Below are 27,992 nucleotides of genomic sequence, written 5' to 3' on the forward strand. Positions count from 1 at the left end.
ATGATTTTTTTTTTCATTTTCAGTTTTAGTGGCCATGCAGGCTCTTATCAGCTGCAAAAACAAACAAGAAAACTGCAATGTCTAGAAACAGAAGCAGGGTGGTACAGGGTTTTATACAAGCCCATAAATCTCTAATTATATAAGTTATATTTGTTGATAATAACACATTCTGCTAGTCACAGTTAATGGAACAAGGACTATTAAAGTTAAAAGGAAACTCTTTATTACACAGAGGAAGAGAGAAACATCCTTTTAACATCCTATAGGAGATATTACATTATTATTATTACTACAATGGGCAAAGTTGTTGCTTTAAATGGCACTTATAAGATTATGGTCTTTCCTTAATTTAAACCCACATGAAAAGAATGGATGCTGCAGAGTTGTGAACAAATGAGGATGCAAATGAGGAGGTGCAAGAGGAGAGAATGTCAGAGGAAGATTTGTGTGTTGAGTAAGAGATGTTTCCTTCACAGCTGCAACCTACTGACCAAGCAACATAACCAAGGGGAGGAAGACCTATTCAGATATGATAAGACAGAGGGTTCTTAGCAGCACCTTTCTTCCTCATTAAAGCAGGTGCTGCCAGCCTCCATCACAAGTCTAACCACAAGTTTCCTCTGTGCCATTTGGCATTCAGAACAGTTTACTGGTCATTTAAAGCCACCAGGAAATTTTTAATGACAAACTTTTGGAGATGAAAATGTTGGTCTTATGCATTCGGAATCTGAATCAGATGTTGCCAACACTTGAAAAAAACATATATAAACCTGCAGTGGTTTATAAAAACTAGGAGACTGTTCACAAAACTTAAGTGAAAAAGTATATTAAAATACTATTAGCTGTACAGTTTTGATGTTCTACCTTTCAAAAGATCAAGATTACTGAACAACTTTGGTTTCTAGGTGCACTATCTGGGTCACCTAGGATATAAGGTAGGGGTAAAGAGAGGAGTCCTACGGAGAAGACACTAACATCTAGGTATGGTTAGGAAAACAAACTAGTAAAAGAATATCTCTTGCTGATACATCCAGCCTAGCACTCCAGACAGTCACAGTTGGCTGACAATAGGAATAGCATAGAGACTGAAGCACTGCCGTTTTTCCACTGCTTTGCTGCCTTGTCTGTTTCCCCTCTCCTTTTGTTCCCACCACTTTTCCATTCCACTCGTTGTCCATTTTTTCCTTTAGGCTTTAAACACACCATCAGTAATTCTAGAAGAGACGATTAATTAGGTGACAAGGCTGAGTAGCTGCTGGTTGTGGCATAAAAGTAATTCTTTAGCTTGCTGTCTACTACTGATCCACACAGAATGGTCCTTCCTGGCCTCCTCCCCCTATTTGTAGGATGTTTGCAATCTCTCCTGGGAAGGGTACAACTTTAATTGGAAATTAGGGCAAGAGGGCGGAGGCTCCTAAAACATAATTATAAAGCACCCTGCTATGTCCCAGCACAGCCATGGGAAAGCAGCCTGTAAATTTAATTTCGGTGCCTTGATGGCTTCTCTGCCAGCTGTCTCACTGCCCTCAAGCGATTGCAGAGGAGCTGCTTCCCAGCACCAAGTGCTGGATGACTGTGCCTCCAGTCTCCTTGCCAAGGAGGTTTGGAGAAGCCCAGCCCTAGCCTGAGGGGCATTTTCTACCCAAGAACTGATACTGAATGTCTCATCAGCAGCGTCTCAGCCCAGGGTTTTCTGTCGATTCAGCTCCTTAGGACAGCACAGTGTATTTCTTACTCTCTTGTGACAGTAGAAATACACTGGCTGCCCTAAAGCTCGAAGAGAGGCCTTCTGTTACCCAGACCAACTGCTTCATGCTGAGCTTAATTTCATGGGAGTCGATGTTCTAGATGCCTACTATTTGCATCTATATAGTATTTTGTCAGTCCCAAAACCTGATGGGAATTGCCCTTTAAGGGATATTAATTCATATATTTTTTGTTTGCAAGAGGTAGATAATAGTGCTCCTTACCATAGCCGTGGGGGAAAAAGGAAGCACGATGGTAAAGCTCTGTGAGACTGACAACATGAGCACTCCCTTTTTGAACATCCCTTTCATGTTAGTTCATTCTTTTTTTTTTTTTTTTTTTTCTGTTGTTGCTAGGCCAGCCTTCATTTTCTTTATATTAATACAGATAAAATGAAGTACCCTTACATTAGAAAACTAAAACACCTGTAGAGCTGTAGCAAGGTCACATTTTTAGTGGCAGGAGCATAAGGCGGAGGCACTGTGTTATTTGGCACTTCTCTGCCTTCAAAACATTTTTCACAGGCTGTCAGAAAGTCTTTATGTTTGTGTTTGACTTGGCAGGGACTCTCAAAACCAGAGAGTAAATGCAGAGGAGCAGTACAAGCCCGGTCATCTGTAACTTGCCTTAGTCCTCTGTGATCTCTCATCTGATAACCTTCAAAGCCTGCCTCTCTGTTTGGATGGTGACTTGAAAGAATCTCTTAGGATTACATTAGCTTTACATTAGCTGTACTACTGTTTTTAATAGCAGAGCAGTCACTGTATTTACAATAGAACCAGGCCAGTTCTGGGGCAAATAGATTACTCACTACAAAGCAAGTCAGTTCTCAGCTTCTCAGATCTCTTTAAACTCTCAAATTTGCTATTTGTGACTATTTTCATGCACTAGAAAATAAAAAATTAAATATCTAAAATGTCATGCCTACATACTTTGGAAGAAAGTTCAAATTTTTCATTTCAAAATTTTATTATTCTAAAATTTGGAAAAAAATACACCAGGAAAAGGAAGCTGAAATAGGTATTATGTTTTGGGATGATGTTAATGAAAGTAAGCTAAATTTTAAAAAATGCCCTAAAGAATCAATCATTTAGGCAACACTACTATCAGACTTCTGACGTTTTTTATGCAGTAAGCTACAAATAAACACAGCTCAGACTGAAGCTGTTTTGGTGACACAAGGTTGATGAATATCAAATATTAATCCAAGCTGGTACACCAGCTGTAGCAATGTTTACTACATTAGAACAAACCATCCTTTTCCAAAACATACACTGCATATGATCTGTGTAATATTCTGTGTAAACTAATATTATATATAGGAAGTGATAGTCCACTTTGGTGCCTGAAGCCACCTTTCCTCCTCGGAACTATTCTGGTTTGCTTCTTTGTGTTACACTGCTGTTGCTGATTCCAGAGCAAGCTTTGAGTTGCTTCACCAGGAGGAGGTGGAAATGTATGTTAAGAAGAATTCTTTCCACTTTTTTTGCACCTTTAAAGGACTCATTCCTGCAAGCAGCACGGTTCCCAAGTGCCCTCAGGAGTGTGGGAGGTGAAGGCAGAACATGTCATTTCAAGTCCACCACTGCAAAAAGAGCTTTAGCAAACAGTTCATGCATCCTTACTTGTCTTCTTGTCTTTACTGTGCAGAGGAGTACCAAAGAAGTTTGTTTTAACCTTCTTCTTCTCCTTTTTTTTTTTTTTTCTTTGCAATGCTCCCTCATGCTGCCCTAGATGGTCTTTAAGCATGCAGTGCCACAGAGATGAGCAAGGCTCCCCTCCAGCCTGCTCACACAGCCGGGGTGAGGAGTGCTCCAAATCTGGCTGCTGTATGCCAGCTAAGAATAATTGTGCTCTAGGCTGAGCAAGAGAAAGGATTTAAAGGGTGCCCAAGACACTACTGGGGATGACAGTAATTACCCTTTGTGGCAGTCATGGGAAATCAGGCAGCAGCTGAGGCAGGAGCACAGATTTGGAAGGCAGTCTGCTGCTTGAGAAAGGATGGTTTGAAAGGTATCGAGCAGACAAAATGCAAGTTTTTGTGGTTGAAACAAGAAGCTGTGCGGGAAGAAACTCAGCATTGTCACCTCTGAGTGACAATGCCGCCCCTGGATATTCCCATAGGCAGTGCCAGAAGTTTAGGTGCTCTTGTTGTCTGGCTAGTGATACATGTTGGATGGAAATCAGAGGCCGACCCTCAGACTGTTTTTCAGATCAGCCTCCTATGACAGATGGATGACAAAGCAGAGCTGGGATAAGATAATTAACAAGATGATAAATGATTTTCTCTGATAGCCAGAGACAGCACTTGGTGACTCAGGAGATCCTCAGCTGTGATGTGACTAAGGGCAAAGCATAAAGTTTCACCTCTTTGTACTCCTCCTCCTCTTACTAAACCAAAGACTTTGTATTTCTTGGTGTCAAAGCATCAGGCCTAACAATTATGAACATAAATAGATGTGTCTGTTCCCTCCCTATTTCTGTGTATTATACATGGGAGTATTTTAAGGAAGGTTGTAAATCTTGACATGGTAAATCCTCGATTTACCAAAATCTTGGGCTAACCACTGTGAACCTCCAAATCTCTAACCATCCTCTGCCCCCACACAAAAGCCTCTCAGATGAATAAAATGGCAGTTTCAACTTGCTAGTAACTTGTTTGGGACTGTAGGCTAAAACAGAAGGGAACTTTCCACTTGAGTGGGCAACCATCCCATCCTGCCAAGAAGACACCAGCCATGTCACACAAGGGCCAAATGAGTCATTTGGGCTTCCACCTTAAAAGTTCCTTCCCTGGGCACTGTAGGAGGCAGATGTGATGGGCAGCTCCTCCTTCTGCATACTGGTGCCTTCAGAAACCTCCAGAAGGTTTGTTGATGCTACTGAAAGACTGCAAGGCAACACAGAGTATACACTCACATGAAGGAGGGGGCTGCAAAGGCAATTTGGCTGCTAATCACCCCAAGCCATTTTGCTATCAGGACTGCGAGGAGATTTTGGGATACTATTTTTGTACTGGACTGGGTTTTTCTCTTTGACCTCAGTTCTTGCTTCTCTCTTCTTTTGAGAGTTAATTCTAAAACAGCCTGAGAAAGTCTCCATACTCCTAATTTTCCTAATGTCAGCAGGATTTTATTACTTCAAGCATTTTATTTAAGAAGAAGAGAAGGAGGGTTAAGGGATAAAAGCCTAGTTGCATTAATATTTTGTATAAGCATCAGATATGAGCCTGGCAAGCACATGTGTTCTTGTCAAGACAGGGTGTGTTAAAATCAGGACAGCTTATGAAAAAAGTAGTAAGGTTTTACAGAAGTGAGGTGAGAAGAATTCCATATGGGAAAATATAAGAATGAAAAACTGGAAATAACAGCGCAGTCCCAGCTGTGATTTATACAACTTTGGTCCATCCTCATTCACATTGAGGTCAGCTGTGGACTAAATTTTGATACTATGGATGTGTTCGTGTAGATACTTTATATAATATTTTTCCTTCATTTTTCATGTTTGCATTTTACCTGTTTGATGTTTTCCTGAGGGCAAGGTTCTAGGGCACCAGTTTGTAAGAAATGGGGAGCTGGGCATGTAAGCCAGGTCTACAGCCAATAATTAAATCTTCTGGGTTTACACTATCTGTGCAAAAATCCTACAGACACCATCTGCCTCTCTGTTTGATCTGCATTTCAATAATCAAGGGCAATTTAAAGTGCTTTATGATGGATTCTCCATGGATACCTAATATAATTTCCTTTCATTATGATACTAGAGTAGGTTTTCACAAAACTGTTTTTACAAAAAAACAGATGGCTTGGGCAAACTAGGACACAAGTAAAAGGATGTCTCATAAAAGCTACCCAAGAGAGGACAGTTTGATCTAATCTCACCACATTCATGTTACACAGGAAAACTTTGCAAGTTTGAAAATTTGAAAGTTGTTCCTGTAAATTTTCCTCACTCCCAGTAGTCACATGCAAAATCCTATGATACATCCACATTTTCACTTTGATAATGAAAAATTAAAAAGAAAGTTGAAAAAAAAAATTAATGCATCACTTCATATGCAGGAAATCTAACCAACCACTGTGTGCAGATGGGCATATGAGCCCTAATATGTCAAATCATTTAAGGAACCATCTATGAAAACAGCTCTGATGGCCCCATTGGAATAATCTGCAGCCTTAAGGTTTTTCAGGTGCTTGTTTGCATTTTGGCACTCAGCACTGAAGAATTTTGCAGATAAAATTGAGGCCCAAACATTCCTATGGAGCTGCACCAAAGCAACAGGTTTTTTTCTGAAGACAAAATTTCTGCAAAAGCAGTATTTTGATAGTGTGGAAAAAGATAAAGGAAGGCCTGACTGATTTAATCTCTCCCCATTATTATCAGTCTTTTAAATTTCAGGTTGGAATTTCCAGTATGATTCAGAAGGAGCTCTTTGTTCAGGTCACTATCCTTCTAATAAGATGGTTTGAATCCCATTTTCTGAGAGCGTGCAAATGTGCCAAGCCCTTTTCCCCTTATCACGAGCTTGATTGTTTCATTCTTCAATCTGTTTATCTTCAGAACACTGAGAAATCTACTGGATATAGAAATGTATGAGGAAGTGTTCCAAGAGATTGAATCACAAGAAGTAATAACTGTCACACAACTGAGATGTGTCAAAAGGAAAGATAGATCTTATTTATGTGGCCATATTGGCCATCTAACAAAATGCGACGTAATTATGACCCGAATTCTGCTAATCTTACACACGTTGAATTGTCCTTTATTTTGGGAATGATATGTCAGCTGTAACTCTTGTTTCTTACCTTATATGTACCAGTGTTCTATTCCAGAAGTAAACAGAGCTGCTGAATGGAGCGTGCATTAGAGATATTATTGATTCTGAACACATAAAACAAAGGGCTTGCACTTCAACAATGAAATGTCACACTCAAGAAAACAAATGAATGTTTTGCGAGTGATGTCAGTGTGGTCAAAACTTTGGTCTTGTCAGTAGTTCATACAACAAACTATGCACAACAAATACAATTGCAAACTATATTGCATTTGAATTAGTGATTAAGCAGGATATATTTTAAGACCAAGTGGCAGGTGCCTGAGAAATGTAAAGTGAAATATGGATATATTTGCAGACAAAATTGAAAATACTGAGGTGTTCAAGCTCTGGCAGAAACACTAGAAATTAAATTGAACATATTAACTTACCAGCAGGAAGTTCTCTTTTTTTTTTTTTTTTTTTTTTTGTTTCAGTTTGTACCTGTAGAACTGCTTGACATTCCACTTGTTTTCAACCCAATTTCTTCATTGCTTTTCAGTGGTGAAGTTGAATTAGATAAAATACGTTTATTAGAGGATGTTTCCCTAATTCTTAATTTGGCAGGAATAGAAGCAATGCCTTTGGCAGTCTTCTTTATTTCTGTTGTTGTAGCAGACCTAATGTTCCCAAAAGCTTCAGACATCTGTTCTTCCCTGCTCTTTCTTTAGCATTGTCACTAGGCACAATGACAGTTTAAGTCCTTTATTGTGCTGCTCTTAGTGTTTCAGTGTCCTTTTCTCTTATAGACAAGACTTGGATCAAGAAACCTGGCTAGCAGAGGTGAAGAACTAAGGAGATGTCTTCTCTTCCTCTAACTTCTCCTTTGCTTGAAAATCCAAGCTTAGTTCAAATCAATTTAACAATTTGTTTAGTTAACACTGTACTTGACTTAAATGTAACAATTTAGTTCAAATCGAGAAGTTGATCGTTAGTTAATAATCTAATAAATTGAGGCACATCTTTGGCTCCTGGATTCAGCTTCCATTTCTGTCAGAACTGATTATATTTTGCATGCTGTTTTTGCCATGCACCCCTGTTGCAGCAGTCACAGGAAACAATACTGGCATCTGTAAAACAGTTTTATCCTTCTCACTGTTTTTCTGCTGTAGGGTTTAGGATGTGTTTTTCTAGGAATCTGTGTTGAACTGGCTGGGCATGACTGGAAGCAAACTACCCTAAAGGCAGGATTTCACTTGACTACTAATACCTATGGTATTTCTGCTTGTTGGATACCCACCCACCCATGCACCTTGTTCTTTAAGGGAAAGCCTTTCCAGTGAGGGCCTGGGGCAGGGAGCCAGGCTACAGTCCCTGATGCTGTGCTGGGGTGAGAAAGTTGCTTCATTCCTCCTCTCTCCCAGGAATACAAAGTGGCAGTGGGAAATGGGGACTGGGGCTGTGTCCCACAGTCATCAGCCCTGTCACTGCTCAGATACCTTTAGGGAGGAGGAGGAGGAAAAGGGAAGAGAGGAGGTGATGAAACTGCTGAGATCAGCAAGGGAGAGGAGAGAGGAAGGGGGATGATCACCGTCGATTTTCTTTGCTTTTTAATTATGCTCTGCTGTCTCATCAAGGTTGGAGTCACACTCCTAAACCTTGTTTTGTGCACCTTTCCCCACCTCCAGCCATTTTGTCAGTGTCCAGCTAATGCAAAAGAAGCTGTAAACACAAACGGTGGTTGCTTAAATTTTCTTTAGCTTCCTCAGGGGTTTGCCACATCTGGTGGAGCAAAAGTGCTGAGCAGGACCATACTGGTTTCCTGTTTGGTGAACACGAGTGCATTACTGTCTGTAGCACATCATGGCACAGAATCACGTGTGTAGGCACTCAACTCCATAAGCCCAAAAGCAAACAGAGCGGTCCATAAGTGTCCACTATTCTCATGTGCTTGTGAGCAAGGCCTTGGGAGACAGCCAGCGTAGGACTGAAGAGTAACACAAACTGTAGTTGTGATGCTGGATGTCAAATTTCAACCAGCATACTCAGGTACTTCAAGGTGGTACCTGAGAAGAGGAGGCTTTGGGGGCTTCCACAATTCCCCACTCTCAGTAGAGAGCAAAAGTTAAGACTAATTTTTGAAATAATACATAGATACCATATTTTATTAGGTGTAATAAGCATAATTAAAATATTTATTATAAATTTTTTCTCATGAATGGTTAATATTACACAAAGAATTACAAGTCATTTTATACTAATTGTGTTCTCAGCTGTATTTCACTTTGATTTTCTTCCAGCTAGGAAATATTTTTTTAAAGTATTTACATGTTCTTGCCTAATTATTCCTTGCTGCATATGCTCTTCCCATTATTTATACTCTACCCATCTCTCAATCTTGTTGATCAAGGTTGGGAGACACTCCATAAAAGTGAATGGAGTTAACTGCTTAAAAAAACCAAACAAACAACCAAACAAAAAACTCCAAACAACCCAGATGAAGCCCTGTGTTTTATTAATTTTAGCTACCAAGAAGTTTTAACTGAAAAATTTTCCACCTCTAATTTGTTGAAACAAGGAGCACTTAGCAGGGCTTTTCATAGTACACACAATTACAAAATTGCAGATGTGTTACAAGCTAGTAAGCCTCAGTAGTTAAGGATTTAGATGAGACTCCTTTTCCATATCACATATTATCCTTTTTTTTTTCACTTAAGAGAATAAATTGAATGTTATAAAGTTAGGTTTAACAAGGCAGAAACCAGCAGAGTATACTTCATTGCTTGCAGTATATTGAGGCTTGAGGCACTGTGGAGTATAGGATGCTATAAGATGTTTTATGATGTGATTTTCTCTATGAGAGCTTTGGTATGAATTGGTAAGGGGTATTTATGCATTTTACAGTTACATATGACAGTATACACTTTCCACTTTAAAAATACTTAAGAACAGCACACAAAAAAAAAGGAGCCTTTTCGCAACTGTAAAATACTTACATTGCTCCAGCTCAGCTCTTGAGGTGCAGGCAAATCATACCTGACCTTTCTACACCGGATAAAAAAGCTGGGCCAGTAAAGCAGAGCATTTTAAAATCATAGGTTTTGATACAGCAGGAAAAAAATGTCAAGACACCCAAGAAGAAAGCCACACCAGAGGCTTTATCAGACCAGGCCTGCAGGTTGCAGGAGTGGCTTGAAATCTCTCCTGCCTCTGCCCACTCTGTACTGGCACCAGCAATGGCACACCAGGATTCTTAAGGCTTTACTGGTGTTCCTTGCACACTCTTGCAAATAATTAGAAATAAATACATTCCACATGAATGAGGAGAAGTCAAGATGCTGGCTCTGGTAGGGAGCTTTAATCCCTTCTTTACTCTGTCCTTATGGCTTAAGTGAATGAATGAAAAATAGAAGCAAAACTATGAAGTGCTGGCTGACTAATTTACTACTTTGGCAGTCAGTAGGTAAATGTATTTGACTTTTTGAAAATTGTGCAAAATCTTCAGGTTAAAGATGATACATAAAAAATGTGACTTTTCTGAGTTTCTTTCCTTCAGGAAGATGATATGCGTTGTTTTGTTTATTGACAGTTTAATAAGTTTTTCTAAATTTAATTACAATTGTGAATGTATTTTAAATGCAATGGAATCCACATAAACTCCACTTACTGGAATGAATGAGGAAAACCAAGGGGTTTTAACATTTGTGCTTTATCTGACCACCACACATCAGACATGAAGGTCCAAAATAAAGTAGATAATTTTACTGCAGATGCCAGTGCTATATTTCTACACACATTAGAAAAGTTTCCAGCCTTTTCTACTAACATCTGATGACAATATTCCGAAAAACGTAGCTAGTCTGTCAGGTATCTCTGGAATATGAACACATTTTTCCTCGTGCTTATGGGGAAGAGTAAAAATATGTGGGCTTGACATTACCCAGGATCTGATCTTCATAGTTAGGAAGGCAGCAGAAGAAGAATCCCAAGCATATTTCCATAATGGCGGTGGTCCAGCCAAAGCCATAGGCCCAGCTGAACATATTGATTCCTGTCATTTCAACTTCAGATGAGAACTTTACTGGGTAAATGACCAGGCCCATGATGGAGAACACAGCTGAAGAAACATGAGAAAACAAAAAAATGTTTAACACTCAGCACCACTGCTGTCCTCCATAATCCCTGTAGCTAAACCCATGCATGTTTTGGAGGATCTCAAAATCAATCCAGTGCCATGAGAGACTTTGATTTTTCATAGAGAGCTCAGTTGCACACAGGCAAAGGCTTGGGTATAGGATCAGCTGAGGAAAATATCAGTTCTAGTATGCACAAGCATATATCTGCACAAGCTAAACTTGACTCCATATGCTGCCTTACCAGCCACGAAAAGCAAGCCTCCGATCCCACGAATGAAGTTGAACCGAAGTGTGTCGATGGCAAATGCTATTATGGCCAGTGCAAAACAGATGACTAGAAGTAAAAAGCCAACCAGGTATGTGGCAGCAGCAGCTCTTCCCCAGGCTGAAATCAGAAGGAAGATATATTAGAAAGGAACAAAAACAAAAACAAAGGCTGGTTTTCTCTGGTTAGTAATTAAAGGTTAATTTTAAAATCTGTGAAAAAAGGATCATCTCCCAAGAAAGAAAGCATGGGAGCTTTCTGTTCCCTTACAGGTGATCATTTTAGTTACACAAGAAATCATGCACTAAGTGCAGAATGCATAAAATTGCAGATTGGTCTTCTCATGCAGAATGAAATGGGGGCTTGGGTGCAAGCTTACTGTTTAGTTTTAGCAATTAAGAATTAAGAGATTAATGGCTTTAAAGGTGTAAAACTGGACGCTGTCCTTCAATAACAAATATTACCTCAGCTGATGCCATAAATCCAGCTTCATTCTGCACAGACAAGGAGAATTAAACTGTCCCTGGAACTAATAAAATCTTCCTTTGAAACAAAGTTTCAAATCTGGCAAACTTAAAGGAATGGAAATAGCCCATAAATTACAGAATTCAGTGATTTCTGTCTTTCAGCCTTAGTTTAGCTCTGTGTCCTAAATGGAGCTAAGGATTTGAAATCTGTTTTGTAGGGAAATTGGACCTCTGATTTTGATCCAAATTTAGAACCACTGCAATTCAAAAAGCTTGTTCCAGATACTAATTCTTTTATTTTCAAATTATAATTTTTTATGTTATAACATGTTAAAGTAAAGCATATTGCATTGGCATAACAACTGGAAAAATATTTATTTAATATTTCAAGACTTGAGGAGCAACTACTGTTCAAAGAGATCAAAGTGTCTCTTCTTCTGGATGTGAAAAAGCCACTTTGACACATTTTAAATTGTGTATTAAATTGAGTAAGCAGTTAAAGTCTGCTACGCATCTACAGACTTCATCCCCTCATCTAAGCCACTATGTCTTTGTCAAGCATTGGCTTCTAACCAAATATATGCAACAGCAGTGCCAAAAAATTATCACAGCCCAAACAACCCTGACAATAATTACAATTCAATTTAAATGCAGTGTATGCTGTTCAGTAAAAGTTCCCTCTGAAACTGAGTAAGTAACCTATCAATTTGTTTGCTTTAAGCATGGAAGTAATAAAATGCAAAGTGTCCTGTCTTTCCATTGACCAGAGTCAAGTAAGCATGAAAGCAACTGTCCTGTCTCCAATGAATGACAGCTTGGTGTTTGATCTCTTTCCCCAGAGCCCACACCACCACTACTCTTAGGCAAGAAAAATGGATCAGGATTTTCCAGCTATGCTTTTCTAACCCTCAGTCCATCAAAACCAATTTCCCTTTTGTTTGCATTTCATCATTCTCCCTACTTTATGATTCCTGCTCCATTCTATCTATCACACTATATCTTCAGTTTTATTTCATCTCCATTCTCTTTCTTATTCCACAGTTTCTGTCTGCTTGTAGGGCTTTTCAACTGGGTTGTTTTCCCAGTAAACAGACAGCTGCCTAGGAAGACTGAAAGGGACAGCAATTGTGTTCTTACATCTCATTTTCTAGCCCAGTGTTTTAGCTCAAACTCTTCTCTCTAGGAGTTTACAGGGGCTCAGAGGTAAAGTGTGCAGTGTGGAGGCACAGGAGGGAGGACAGCACCTCAGACAGAGTAGTAGAAGAAACAGTCAAGAAGAGGAATTCTTTATACTGCTCAATATACCCCATTGAAGGTGTTCCTATTCCCAGTCTCTCATTCCCAGTTCCTCTCCCAGTCCCATTCAAAACAGCAAAAAAAAGGGGCATCTGGCCATAAGAGATGTTTCTCAGCAATGGTGACCTCACTGCTCTTGGATACAAGAGTCTGGACACTTCTAGCAAAAGGGTGAAATTACAAGAACATCTAGAGGTGATGTTTTTTCTTAGGTACACAATTGCTTGTGGTTAGATACAAAACTCCCAGGCAAAGGAGCAGACTCAGAGCACAGCTGCCTGCCCAGCAAGTTCTGAGACAGCAGGAGTCCTGGGGGTTCCACCTCCCCTGCTGCCAAAGCTCAGCCTTGCTTCCCAAGAGCAGCTGATGGTAGAGCACCAAGCTCTAGGGTGGGAGCAGCACCTGGGCTGGGGGCTCAGGGAGCTGTGCCTGGTGGCTGCAGACATGTGGGGTGGCACCTTGCTCATGTCAGCAGCTCCCTCCCCCTCCAGCCTCACCCAGGTGTTTTTCCTGAAGTAGTGTTCCAAATGCTGTGACTGTATGGAAGCAGATTGGGTGCACGCCCAGCCTGCTGGGCACTGGCTGTGTGGCAAGAAGAGACATGCTTGTTGCAGGATGCTCACATTTGGAGGCATTGCTCAGTCAATCATCTAACAGCCAATTTTGTGGCTCTCAGTTCTACAAAAGAGAAAAAAAACCCCTCAACATCGGAAGAAAAACAAAACACAACTAACTCCAAGGCAGTAGAGCGTATGAAGAGTGAGTCTCTACAGGGTTTTTTTTAAGAAAAGTATTCTGAGTTCATCTGTCCTTTACAAAAAGCAACAGCTGTCAGTAGTCTAAGACCACAGTGTGTAAAATCTTACCTTCCTAGAGTAAAAGGTAACAAAGGCTTTAGGCAGCAATAATTACAAGTGTTTCTATATTTGAGATGCTTATTTTGTCTTGTGCCAGCCAGGAATACTAGAGTAGCTTAGTTCTTTATGAATAGAACTAAGACTTAAAATTCCTTAAAAATGAAGAATTAAATTGGTCAAAAAATACTGATAAGCAAGTGGCTAATTTGATCCCAAATATTTTCTTATCTTCCAATGTTGTGGGGGTTTTAGTCTTTAACATTGAGTAAAAATATAAGTAAATTGTTCTATCTGCAAAGCTTTTTCTTAAAAATGTGAACTCCAGGCCAAAGAATCCTCACAAGTGCAACACCAATTTAGTGTATTCTTGGCTGTAAAGCAAAGGCAGTTAAAAGGTGAAAGGGCCCAGTCCACCTGTCACCAAATCAAAAACTGAAACAGAGGGAGCAGCAGGTTACAGGATATCAAACTGAGTTTGTAAAACTAGTCAGCAGTTTTTGAGATCTGTTTTCTCAGCCCCAAAAATGGTGGTGATCTTTTGGCTGTTTAAGAGTTAAAATGTGCTTGTGAGAAAAGAAACATGAGTTTATACAAAAGTGTTCTTGAATACCAGCAGCATCCTGCTTTGGTGCCAGTGTCATTTCTCTCTTGTTCAATTCCTCCACCAGCTGAAAGATCACCAGTAAACATTATGAAAGGGTTTGTGGGCAGCTACACACCAGCCACTCTTCAAAACTCCTTCTAACTGGCAATTTTCTGAGCAATTTGGTCTTTAAACAAGACATTGCTATCCCAAACAGGCAAGAGGAACCCATGTTCTCACACCTGTCTCAAGCGGGCAAGGACAGTGCTTCTGATAGCAGAGTTTTTTATGTCAGTCAGCAGTGATTTGTGAGAGTCTGGGCTATCCAAAGTGAATACAGTAATATGTGACCATTGGAAAATGAAAATAAGTGCCTGACTTCTATAACTCCCTGCTGTGAGAAGACCCCTGAGCTAATTTAGAGACCAGAAAGAGCCCTCCATGCCAGAACAGAGCTCATGGTATCTTATGAGCTATATAATTAGCTGAGACAGAATTCAATAATAACACAGATTTATTACTCTGCTATTAAAGCTAACTCAGTTTGGAGGCAGCATGACTACCTCTTGTATTGCACCATATTAACACATTCTGATTATCCTATATCTGGCTGCAGCCATAGGGAAGCTGATGGACTTAATTAGACATCCAGGACTAAGAATGTCTCCAGTTTCCTGCCTTCCTGATTTTACTCCCTCACACATTTTACAGTTTATGAAAGTGTAAACACTGTCAGTGCTTCACACAAAAAGAAACAAACTTTCTTGCTTAGCAGTAAGTTGAGCCAAAACTTTGAGCCACCAAACCTAGTATTTCCTTAGCCTGTCATCTTTCATGCTCCAAACGGTACCTTCAAAAAAAGGGCTGTTTTGTTTTGAAAATAGCATATAACCTTTACTTCCTCCATGACAAATACAAATGCCCAAGTTCCTGGTGTATGTGTTTAAAAACATGGGAAAACACTCACAATAACATTCTCATGTTTTTCTTGATCTGGTACTCCCACACCACATAAACTGCTGAGTCTCTCCTCGGGTGACATTTTCTGAAAGCAACCCCAGAGAGTTCAGAAGTACCACTCCTTGTATAATCAATAAGAACATACTTCTCCAAATTTTCCTCTTGGCTGGAAGCTAAATACACAACTAGCATTGGAAAGAAAAACAGATATTTATTGCCAGCTCAAAGACACCAACAATTATCTAGAGGTTCTTGCTGACTGATCATTTTCACACTGCAGTGAATTGTGCAGTGATTTGAGGAAGGGTAGCTCTAATTCACAAGAACCAGGGAGGGGTGAAAGAAAATGTAACAGACATTTTGCTCTGTTATCCTTCATACCACTGAGGGAAAGAAACATAAACCCTGCAGTTGTAGCTGCAGTCTTGCAAAGCAAATCTTAGGAGAACTAAAATCTGCAGTGGTAGCAATTCATCTCTGTGTTGTACATAATGAGAATGTTTCTAGGCTGAGTTTCAGAGCTCAACATGTTTAACATCTCCCTAATTAAAGGGAAAGAGTATTATTTTGGAAACAAAGCTGAACTCACTTGAGTTTCTCAACCTGGCATTCTTTGTCAGGGTGTGGCGAACACTGCAGAGCACATGCTTCACTTTGAAAAGGAACTGCTTTGGCCGGGTTTTACCCATTTCCCTTTGGTTTGTTCTCCTCAAGAAAGTTTCCATGTGAAAGTGCACATGTTTGCAGCAGAACTCATGTTCCCTTAGCCTGACTCTTATGGTGGTCCATCAAACCCATTAACCCACATCTCTACCAGCGGAAGGGTTACAAGCTGCGGGTGTACATGCACACCACTATCATCAGGAGTCTGGATTTCCTGTGTTACCTGTGCAACATGACACAGTGCGAAATCCTGTCTTCTGGAAATACTGACTCTGTAACATGCCAGCTATGGGGAATTTCTGTGCTCTTTCTGGAAACCAATGCACACTATAATCTCTGTAATTGTTCGCTGACCACATGAGCTGGCATTGAAATACCAGTGTGCATGTGTTTGTATACAGCCAAGATAAATCAGAAACTACCAAAAGCAGCTTCTTTTGAATAAACTGCATGTGCAGACTAACAGCAATTGACTGAAAGTTATTTCAAAGGAAGAGTGTACAAATGAAAAAAAATCACATATTAGTCATGGATAATTTATTAACAGAATAAAATGAGGAAAATAATATCAAAAGGTATGATTGGATATGTACTATTTTCCGAGTTTCTGTCTTCATTGCATCTGGATCATTCATAAAAGAACTTCATTCTCTGTATATCTTTCATGTGGGTAGCCAATACTGGAGGTTTTTCTTTGGATTTTTATGGTCAAAATTTACATCTTTTGCAGTGGAATACAGAGGTTTTTCTTTTAGTCTTTCTATATGGCATCCTCTTTGGTAACTCTGTTCTTTTCCCCCTAGCATTACTTTTTTAGAATTCATTGGCTGTTAATACAGATTTCTCATTTAATAACAGAGTATTATCTCACAAAAGTAGTTTTTGTGTGAGCCAGAACCAGCTTTTAGCTTGCCATTATTTAAAAGACAGCCATAGAAACAGAGAATGACCTATTTAGGTTCACATTAGGATAATGTCATGGCCAAAGTTTCTCAATGATTAGTAACAGGTCCCATATAAATGAGAAAGGATTAGGACATTAGAACAATTACCCCACAATAATGATTTTAGATGACAACATTAAGGAAAAGAACCTTTATAAGTAGTTCTTCTTTCAATAAAACGCAGTGTACATTAGCAGAAGGCAGTGTTTTGTCCATAGCTGCATGCTAAAGTAATAGCTCAGTGTGGCTTGCTGGGCTTTAACTCCTTTAAAGGAAAAACTTATTAGTTCCTCACCCCTGACTTCACCCACAAACAAACACAGGCAAAACCTTTGTGTAATCTGCAACCCTCCTTTCTTACTGAGGCAAGCAATTAAACTTAGAAGCTATTCTGAATTGAATTGGAGGGGAGGAGCAGTTACGTCTTGCGAGAGTGGTTCAAATTCATCTCATCATAAGCTCAGGCATGTACAAGCTTGACTTAGAAGCTGGCTTCTGCAAATCCTGCATTAATGAGGGCTGCTCCCTGATGCTTGCTTAGTGCTGGGAAGGCAGAAGGGGTAGAAGGTGTAGAGCTGTCATCAAAGGGAGCATCAAGGGAGTAAGTTAGATATTAAATATAATGCACACACAGTGCCTGAAAATTAAAGGTTTGCTCACGAGAGAGTCAGGGAGTATCCCTATCTCACATTATCTTCAGAAGCAGTTGCACATACTGAAAAAATCTCAGGATTAAAGCTCAGCCTCACACACTTTAATGCTGTAACATTTTTTTCCTCCTATTTTTTCCTATTTATTTTAAATTAAAGCAGGATTACTTATATGTGGATGGAGTTTGGGAGGGTCAGGTAAATAAAATAGGTAAGGTATTGATTAATCGGTCAATTTACATAAGCTCAGTTAATGAGAATAGCAAGATGTACCTGCTCCCTAATTACCCCTGAGTGGGTTGAAATTGTTAATGTGAATTAAACAGCATCAATTTCCATGATAACACAGGCTATGAACTAGGACTTTTAATCAAAACAGTAGAGTGGAACCTTTTTAAAAAAAGTTCTTTTTAAGTTTTATATTCCCAGAGTCATTAGGAACTAATGAACACTGAATTTACATCTTATTTTCATGTGCACTAAGAATTGTTGTCACTCTTGATCGGCAGTTTTCATGCTGTGAGCAAACTATGTTCTGAAACCTTGATGAAAATCACCTTTTGCACTAGGGAATTTCCCACTTACAGACAGCAGCTGTGAACCTGGATCTGATTTTCTGATAGAAGCAAAATTTTACTCTTTGCAAAATAAAACCCTCAGAATATAAGCAGAAGTTGTGCTTCATACTCATAAAAATATATTGGATTTATTTACTCTTCTTGTTAATGAAACAGGTTTTACAATGCATACTGAAAATGTTTGTCCCTTGATACTTACTGCTGATGAGGTTAAATGAACTGCAGAGAGACTTCCTATTTTTTTGGGGCCTGATTTGGGCACAGCATACATATGTCAGCACAGTAGGTGACATTAGATGTATTCAGTTTCAGATTAGTAATTCAGCAGGACTGGAGTGAAGTTTTATTTAGTACTAGTAGAAGGAAGCCAGACACCTCTGGAACACAGGTTAGTGTCAGCATTCCATAAGCTATTTTGAGTTCCTGGGAATTTTTGAGCAATGAGTTATTTTGTAATGGTACTTGACAAAGAAGAAACATGGCATTACAATGCTCACTGTGTCAGTGTGTTTGAGGTGTCTTAGAACAGCACAAGCTGCCAGTAAAAAGTGATACAGAAATGTGAAAGAATGTTTTGTTTCTTTTGCTGTTTAACACCTTCCCACTTGGGTAATATGTTTAAACCTATAGTGGAATTTGAAATACATCTTGCAGCCCTTATCACTGTTCAGAGTATGGAGATGTTGTTATGGCCATGCTGTATTAGATTACCTCTACAAACTAGAGGAACAGATGAGGTGAAGAGGATTGAGAGTTTGGCCACAAATTTCCACATGCTGTCAGTAGAGATGCCTCCTGTGTAAGTGAATGGAATCCTCTCTTCAGGACTTCAGGGCCTGAAAATGCAAAGTGCTGGGGATCTTCTCAAAATCCTCAGCACCAGCAGTTCATATCTCCTGATGGGCAGATGAGAATGTTCCACATGACTGCTATTTTTCCACATAATCGAACCGTATGTGGAAGGCTGGATAATAAACAGTGGGATTATATATGCAATTGCTCTCTGGAGCATTAATTGCTCAAGAGCATAACTATTATTTAGAAAAGAATCTGATTAAATGAATCTGCCACTGAAATTATAAAAGTACAAACTCTAAAACTATAAGGGAAAGCACACAAGCAATTGCAGAAAGGGAATAAAAATTGCCATGGTAATTAAATGCTCTGGCCTTGATTCCCTTCTCTTATACCTGTTTAGAAACAATTGAGCATCTTCTACAAACTGGGGAAAAATCAAATATTTTCTTTCCTTCTTGCATCATTCCTTACAAATACTGCTGTGATTTTTTTATTAGCTATATGTTTAAAACTGTATTTTTTCTCATTCTAATTTTTGAATAATTATTGAGTATTCTACATTATTCGGTAACTAATCTTGTAATCTCATTTCTCACTGGTTAATCCCAGGAAACCTTACACTTTAAGGAGAATAATGTCTTAGGAAATCATATGCTTCTCTACACACTGTCATTAAAACTACAGACAACCACTTTATAGAAATACAACCATTTTATGCTACAATACAGCAGGAACAGCAGCAGCCTTTTGTTTTCATTTTCACCCTGTGCCAAAGGAGTAGAGGCCTTTAATCCGGGCCATGCACAGAGCAGAGCTGAGCTCCATTCTGGGCTCTCCCACAGGCTTCCTTGAACTGCTCAGAAACCTCCCCAGCCTCTTTCCCAGCTGCAAAGACACTTTTGCAAATCTACTTGGATGTTACCAAATTCTTAAAGCTGTTAAGTGCAGAACCTTGACTTCAGGAAAAAATCTGTAATAAAGGCCCAGTGACTTGAGTTGGTCCCTACTTCAAAAGCACAGTTACTTGTTTACTTCATTTCTATTTTGATGTACAGATACCCTCAGATGCCAGAGAGCCACTGGGACATCTTGTTTGTCCTTCATCTGCTGTATCCTATCCTGTCCCTCTGGAAATATCCCCATGTGACTCTGTTCAGGGTGCTTACTTTCATCTTGAGGCAAGTAAAGGTTTCCCCATGCTGGGATTAGTTGCTGGCTGTCAGATGTGACGGGAATGTGGGGGAAGGAAAAACAGTTTTACGTAGGTAGTGTGGCAGTGGCAAAACTTGGTGTCTGGTCTGTCCTGTGCCCCGGGTGTAATGAGTCACTGCTCTGATGGAGAAGGTAATTTTCCAAAGGGAAAGCTGTGTGACCAGCAGTGCAAGGCCAGTATCAAGAGAGAGACTTTGGAAACTGATCCCAACCACACCATGTAACCTTGCTGTTGTATCACTACTTGGGGATTTTTAGTAAGTGATTTCCATTTTGTTCTTCCTCTCGGATAATAAATGTGCTTCACTGTAGCAAAAGATTCCCTGGAAACAAAAGCCTGGTACAGGAAAAATGGGGGAAAAAAATCTACTCATCAATGGGGATGCAGAATATTTATTTTCTCAAAAGGATATTACTTTTGCAACATTTCCTTCTTTCATTTATCCTGTAGCCATACTTATCTGCTCTCATATTTGAAGTAGTTTTTGTTCATTATAATCATACTGTACTAGCCTACTTATCTTGAAGTATTGCATTCATATTCATAGACCAAAATAAAACTGGATACCTAGAACACAGTTGCCCATTATTTGCCTGGAAGACAAGCTGCATAAAGGTGTCCTTTCCAGATGGCAAAATCATTCATCCCCCCACTAATCTCCACAGCCACAAACCCCTCCACACATCCCAGGAAAAAGCTATAATAGAATATTATGATGTAAAAATAACTGAAGATGTGGATTCCACTTGCTATTTGGAAATGCCTTTTCCTGATTTTTTTTTCCCCAAGATCTCTGTTTGCACTATGTAAATAAGATGACCTCTTCAACATACACTTTAAAATTACAGTTGTTTTGATGGCAGCATCTGCAAATGGAAGAACTGCAAGGCTGGGTGGAAGATAAGATGGGACAAGTGTAGTCACAAGTTTTTCACCCTTTGTGCGTCACATTCAGACTAATAAAATCAGTCTGATTTTATTCCCTCCCCCCCCATTATTTATGTTTATTCTGTATTTACCTACACATGTTTAAACATCTTCAAAGCCTGCAGTGGAATAAATTACATACTGAAGAAATGTCTCAGGTCTGCAAGACACACCTTATTCAAGACAGGTAATATAGCCAAAGAACAAGAAAAACAAAGGAGTGCTGTGCCAGCATCATGATGGGGTTTAACCTGTGCATTTTCTTTGTAAGCTCAGCCATGTCCCACAGAGATACATTCCATATTGCTCATTATCTATCCAAAAAGTCTTCATCTTTCATTGTGTGTGTTCAAGCATGTCACCAGATTGAACCCTTTGTTTTTTCAAGTGCAAGAACAATGAAGAGCAAGAGCAATGAATCTCTCAGTCCCTCATCCTAAATTCCATGCATTTTGAGTAAGTGTCCTAAGGCATTGGATATTTTTCCTAGAAAGTTATATTTATTTGAACTAAATATGCTTGAAAAGCAACAGTCTTTGATAAAGTCTACATGAGTGTCATATGTTTAAAGTGGATGATCTGAAATCTTGGAGAAGATACCTGACTGTATAAACTCTTCATAGTCTCACTTTCCACAGAGCTCATAAACTTTGCAAAAGACCACAGGTGAGCAGATGCTTTCACAAAAGGTAAGAGCACCTGTGGAGTTCCTCCATTGCCTTTCAAAAAAAAAAAAGAAGAAAAAAAAATCAAAAAATCAAAACCTCTGAACTCCACTGATGCAGCCAGTGAAATATTCAACCTTCTTCCCTACCAATATAATCAACCTCAATGACATTGGGGTTTTGCCTTCCAACAGTATAAACATATCTTAAGCAAAAGAGCTGAGATTCAAGGGGAATTATAAACATTGCACGTGCAGAATTTGATTTGAATTTGCACATTATAATTAACAACTTGCAAGGATGTTGCAATTATATCTAATTATGATGGGACAAAGATGACTGTAGTGGATTAAGATAACTACACTGTCCAAGTCATGTTGACAATATTTGCTGGCAGCTGCTGGGCTACACATACATATGTTTATCAGTGAAACCACCCCTGCAGAAGGGCCAAATTTCAGAACCTAGCCAGCCAGCAGCAGATTAGGCAGGGAAGCTGTGAATAAAGGTCAGAATAAACAAGATGGAAACTGGTACAGAGGGGGTAAAAGAGATCTCATCTCAGGAATGCTGTAAAACCTTTCTGTCCTTTACGTTTACATCACATCTTTGTCTCTGTGCTCAGGAAGGCGTGTAATTACACTTTGTTTAACCAGCACTGTGTTTAGCTTGGCACAAAGTTAAACATCCCATAGAACATGATGCTGAATGCTTGTTTCCATGACCTTTCTGGAGCACAGTAGATAAATGTAATCCCAGAATTACTAAAACCCTCTATTTCATCACTAAGGCAGGTACAATCAGAGTCAACACAAGACCTGGATGCTCACAAATTAGATGCTCTCATGGCTTGGTCTTTTGGGTGGAATCCAAGACCAGCATAGCCACCTCTGCCCTGCATGAGAAAAGGTGGGAGTCACAAAAGAAAAATCCTGACCCTGCATTAATTACTGAGCAAGGAAAAATGGAGAATGGGATTGGATCTGAGCACATCCCACCTCTGTAGAGAAGGGGTCTGAGGGAAAGGTCTGGAAAAGATCAGGACAGTGTCATGAGTTTGCAGCCTTAACAGTCAGGTCTACAGTCCTCTTCTGGGTCAGGGATAACTCATCCCCATGAAGGGCAAGATCTGCATTTTAATGGCATAATCTGGCAAAGGCAGATTATGCCTGGCAGCATAACACACTCTTACCTGGCCTTTGCATACAGCCTTCACATATTCTCCCACTGACTAGGTGACTCCATTGTGCCAGACATATCCAGGAAATTTTGTCCAGGAGGGTTTTCAGGATTTGCTTAGGCTTCCAGGGTTTTCAATCACCTTGAAGACTAGTTCAGGTGATAGGTGCATGCCTATTGAGGGCATAATGCAGTCATGCAGCTCAGGAACAATGTTTCTAATGCTTTCAGAAGCATCAGTGGACTCTCCAGTATACCTGCTGGATAATGTCATGCATGTGTGTACCAAGTCCACAATGTTTGTGTTTAAAGTGCTGGACTTATTGTGAATGTGATTAATGGTAACCCCAGACGTTGCAGGACAGTCCACACAAAGGATGTAGATGCTGTCCAGTTTCCAGGGCAGATGCTGACCTCCCTGCTTTGTATGTAGATGCATACAGGCGCAGAATTTAAAGCTATCAGAGTGAGGTGGGACAAGGAAGGAAGTGAAATGCCAGACACTTAACTAGATCCCAGAAATAAGGAGAAATTTCTCTTGTATTATCAAGAGAAACAAGGTGAAACATCTCAGTGTTTTCTGTCCAGCTGGCATTCATAGCATTCTCCAGGGCCTAATTGGGAGATCAAGAGGAAGGCTTGCTTTTCAGGAAACTTAGGAGGAAACTCAGGACTGAGAAATCCTCTACTAAGCATCAAGTTCTTCCTCCTTCTTCCAAGTGCCACGTAGCAGAGGCCCATTTGCTGGCTTGACTTTCACCCAGCCACAGAGATGATGCTGGAGCCCTGAGAGCAGGACTGGATGGTGATGCTTGGTGGAGCTGGTCATGCCTGGAGCCCTACACTCACAGAGGCCTGTTGCAATTAACTCATTACAGCTGAATTTTTTGCATAGAAGGTAGAGTTTCATGACATACAATAAACCTTCAGGAACAATTTTGAAACGCTGTAATAAATGATCCCTGAGATTGCTTCAGCAAGTGCTTTTACTCTTATTTTTAACAAGAGCTGAGATTCTGAGCCCTAGAGAAAAGGTTCTTCCTTGTAATTTGAATGAGCATAAATTGTAAGAACTCTTGAACATCCTTTCCAGCTTAAGCTAACAGCCCTTCATTCACAATTACTTGTTTCAAACCATGGCCAATAGCAAATATACAGAAGGAAAAAAAAAACGAAAAAAATAAAAAAGAAACAGAGCACATCCAGAGTGACCCTTCTCTTGGGCTATTCTCCCACACTTGTGGTTTTTCAAGCTGAAGATTGCACCAGGGTCAACATGTTTAATAGCATACTTCACCAAAACTTAGTGCAAACAAGAAATCCTTTCATCTTTTAAAGCTTTCTTTCATAATCGCAAGGAGACTCTTTCACACGACCCACCTACCTAAGCAGTTTCAGGGCAGCATTCTGTAGCCTGACACTCCCCGGGAATATCTTGCTACCATCTCACATTTTTACCTCCCTGTTTCTGGCACTCAGACCTGCTTGTCACACTAATGCCAGGCTTACCCACACAACTTGTTGTTTGGATGTTTGATCACAGGTAGCCGTTAAGTTTTGAGAAGCAGTGATTAGTGAGGTTACCAGATTCTTCTGCGAGAGGAGGAAAGTCCTGTATTATTTTTTGCACCAGTACAATACCATGTGTGGGTTTTTATGTATTATGTAATGCTCTGGGTTCTTTTCTGCACAGGGGTGTTGAGGGCATTTTATTTCTTCACCCGGTTAGTCAAAAGCCTCAGTGTACTCAGTGACAGTCACTATTGCCTGTGGATTCATATAAAAATGCCAGGTATTGAGTGATACAGTTAGGAGACCTGCGGGAAGGTGACCTGGGGGATGTGACCCTCTGCTTCAGAGCCTGCTCCCTGCCACCCCAGTAGGCGCTTACCGTAGCCCATGAGGGACTCGCAGCTCCATTGCCCGCCCTGATCAGGCCTCCTGCAGATCTGCCACAGCGACGCTTGCAGCACATAGGGCAAGGTCTGCGACTCCAGCCAGCCCCAGCCCGCCAGCGCGATGATGCCGAAGATGACCCCAATGCCCAGGAGCAGGGGTAGGATCCATCTGCAGCGCGTGTAGTCGAGGCCGTACTTCACCATGGCTCAGGGCAGGTGCTGGCAGGACAAGGCCCTCTCTGCCACAGGCTCGGCCGCGCAAAGCGATGGGTGCCTCTGCAGAGCTCCTGGAAAGGCGGTGCTGGCACCCGCGAACACGTGTGCAGATGTTGGAGAAAAGCTTTTCAGCCAGGACAGACACAGCAGAGAGAGAGGGAGGGATGGAGGGAGGGAAGGAGCTCCACCTAGATTCAGATGAGTAAGAGCTGCCGCTGAGCAATAACCAGTTGAGCTGGGGAGAAGCTTCAAGGCTGGGTTTATCTGTGAGATCTTCTCTGCCCTGCTGACTAGGTAACAAATCAGGAGATGTTTACCCTCAGCATTTAACACTTTCCTTCCTGACAGCCCCACTAGCAGCTGTGCTTGCACCTTTTCATCTTCTAAGGGATATGCATTATGGCAGGAGAAAGCAGAGACAAGAGGGAACTGTTTGCATGACATGGTGGATGCCTCTGAGACGTGGCACCTGGAGGCTGTGAGCTGCCTTTCTAGGACTCCATTTAAAAATAAAATCATACCTTATTTTTTACAATTAAAGAAATCCCCATAGCTGTTATAAAGCTAAAGCAGTAAAGAATGTCACTGTCGGCACTTCCCCTTCTGGAGCATAGGTACAGAGGAAAAAAAATACAGTATGATCTGGATATAGCCTTACTGGGAGAACAAGAGCTGAGTTCTGATTTGACTAAGCCTCACAAACACTCCCTGAGTGTGGATCTGGCTGTACAAGCACTGTCTGGGGCCTGTCAGAGCCTGTCTGCAGCTGCTAAGTGTGCAAGGCAGAGATGAGCCATCACCTCTCTATGCCCTGGGAGGACACCCAGCCGAGTGCGCGGCAGGGCTTTCTGTCTGTCGGCTCAGAAGTGATATTGCTGTGTTCCCTGCACTCTCCCTTTGAACTAACACATGCTACAACCTAGTATTTTGGTAGGGCCCAATTGCATTTACATCTGGAAGCAGCTGCAGCCCTTGATCAAAGTTGATTTGTGTGAAACACAGTTAAGCCCAGAGGAAGCAAAGTATCCTTTGCTCCCAGTTGTCAGGTAGGGCTGCATCCTTCAAGTACTGACCTCATTTACTCAAAGAAATTTGTTATTGTATTGCAGCTCTCATGGTGCAATGTGACAGCTATGAACTGTTTGTGAACTGCAAACTCCACAGCATTTTTCTGAATTAATATTCATAAATCAATAATGTCCTAAATAAAAGAAATTAATAATTTACATTACAATGATACACTGTGTCTGAAGAGGTATTGAGCTTGAACCAATCTGGAACATCCACAGCAATGAGCTGCAGAACAGTGAAGAAGTAGTAACTCCACGAAGAATTCAATTTGAAGAAGTAAATATGACACCATGCCTTATCTCTCATCAAATACCTTATTTGCCTGCTGGTAGATTAGCAGTGGTGTGGCTGCATTATCTCTCATTCTGGCCAGCTGAAGCATCCTGCCAACAGCTGCCCTGTGGCACAGACAGTCCAATATCCCTGTGGCTCCATCAGGGATATCCAACAGGCCTCTGTGGGAGCAGGAGACATTTTTACTGTTTTGGCCATTGAATTTGAATGTTGCTGAAAGCTACATCCAACTATGAAGACACCTCAGCTGCCATTTTGAGTTCGAATTAAGGGACAATCTCACTTTTTTTTTGGTGAAGTAAACTTTAGGAACAACCATTTCCTTAGAATAGAATGTATCTTCCATTGTAGCCCACATTTGTGCTATCCACAAATTCAGTTATCATTAACCTAATGTTTAAAATATCATTTACCTGTTCTATAACACTGCAATATATAATTTTATACATGATTTAAATAAATATTTACATTAAAGCCAGTATCTTTTGAAGCCCAACCTTAGTATGCTATGCTGTTACCTGCAGGTTGTCCAAGTCTGTATATACATGTTCTTTCTGTTGCCACAGCAGAGGTAGAAGTGGACACAATAGAATTCAAAAGTTTGAGAGAACACAGGTTTGGATATTAAATGGTTTTTAAAAGATGGCTTCAGAAATACTTGTGAATGTGGCAGCAGAGTGTAGGCAAGCCTTCACTCAGCTGTCTGTATCTCGTCTCTTGCCAAGTTTCAACCTTTCACAAAATTACAGATTTGTAAGGATATAGGCAAATCAAATTAAAGCAATTTTGTACCTGAAATCTTGTATGAAGACAGGTACTGTCATGCATTTGAGAGCCAGTGTCTGTTGAGGACTAAAATGGTCCTCTCTGAATTCAGAATGCTCAGCCAAGTTTCAAGTAGGCACTTACCAAAGGATTTGTCATCAGTTCCTATTGCAGCTCACCTATGGATGAATGAATGCTGTCACAAATTTGCAAGGTGATACCACAGAGAATATTAACATGTTGTGAAAGAAAGGTGATTAGTGTTCAGTCACCACAAATGTTTCTGCGTCTTGCCCACCTTTGTCATCCTTAAGTAATTCAGAATTACAAGCAATCTTCACATTCAGAAAAGGGTAATTTGAGATATCTTGAACAGTAGAGAGGGAGATACATCCAAAGGTAATAAAATTATGCATCTATCTCATGTAATTCTGGTACTCCTATGGCAAACAGGGAAAAAGAATTGGAAACTTTAAGTGAAGTGAGGACTTACCTTCACCATGCTTCATCTTTTACAATGTATAAGCTGGATGTTTAAATGAAAGCAAATGCTTGTTCTGCTTCTCCAATATCTGTGGATAGACCCTCCTGGCTAACACCAACATCATCTATCAAAAATGAAGATATATTATCAATGTTAAAACTGTTAGATTGTAGTGCACTTTCTGCACCTAACGTATTCCTAATGAATCTTCATTGTGACTTGTGGTAACCAAGTAAGCAGAAGGATATTGATAAAACAAACAACTGTACAGCATTAGAGTTGGAAATAAAAATATGCCTTTTTCAGCCAAGACACATATGGTTTTCTTAGTGGAAGAAGAAGCTAACAAGTCGCTGGCAGCGTATTTTCACTCACCTTTAGTCTCTAACTGGTCAGCTAAGCTGTATAAATGACTGGATTAGAATAAACTGACCAGCTGTGGTGCAGGGTCATGACTCTTGCAGCAAGCACATTTTCATTCTCTTATATTTACACTGCTTATAAACAAGAAGTGCCCAGAGTTTGAATTTTAAAAACTTTGCTAAAGTGGTTTTATGCTCTGTTCTCGTGTGTGCTACCTTACA

The 27,992-nt window shown here is 40.2% G+C and overlaps 1 protein-coding gene across 1 annotated transcript; it reads right to left on the minus strand.

Annotated features, from left to right (window-relative positions):
• Positions 1–8,661: 8,661 nt before the first annotated feature.
• LOC128785624 (p53 apoptosis effector related to PMP-22-like) lies at positions 8,662–24,951 on the minus strand. Its single transcript, XM_053938364.1, has 3 exons — positions 24,572–24,951; positions 10,877–11,020; positions 8,662–10,616 (listed from the first exon to the last, which is right to left on the minus strand). Exons 1-3 carry the CDS (start codon positions 24,780–24,782, stop codon positions 10,402–10,404), a joined length of 570 nt encoding a protein of 189 aa, XP_053794339.1. The 5' UTR covers positions 24,783–24,951; the 3' UTR covers positions 8,662–10,401.
• Between the last annotated feature and the right edge of the window lie 3,041 nt (positions 24,952–27,992).

The sequence above is a fragment of the Vidua chalybeata genome, chromosome 3 (assembly GCF_026979565.1).
Source record: "Vidua chalybeata isolate OUT-0048 chromosome 3, bVidCha1 merged haplotype, whole genome shotgun sequence".
NCBI lineage: Eukaryota > Metazoa > Chordata > Aves > Passeriformes > Viduidae > Vidua > Vidua chalybeata.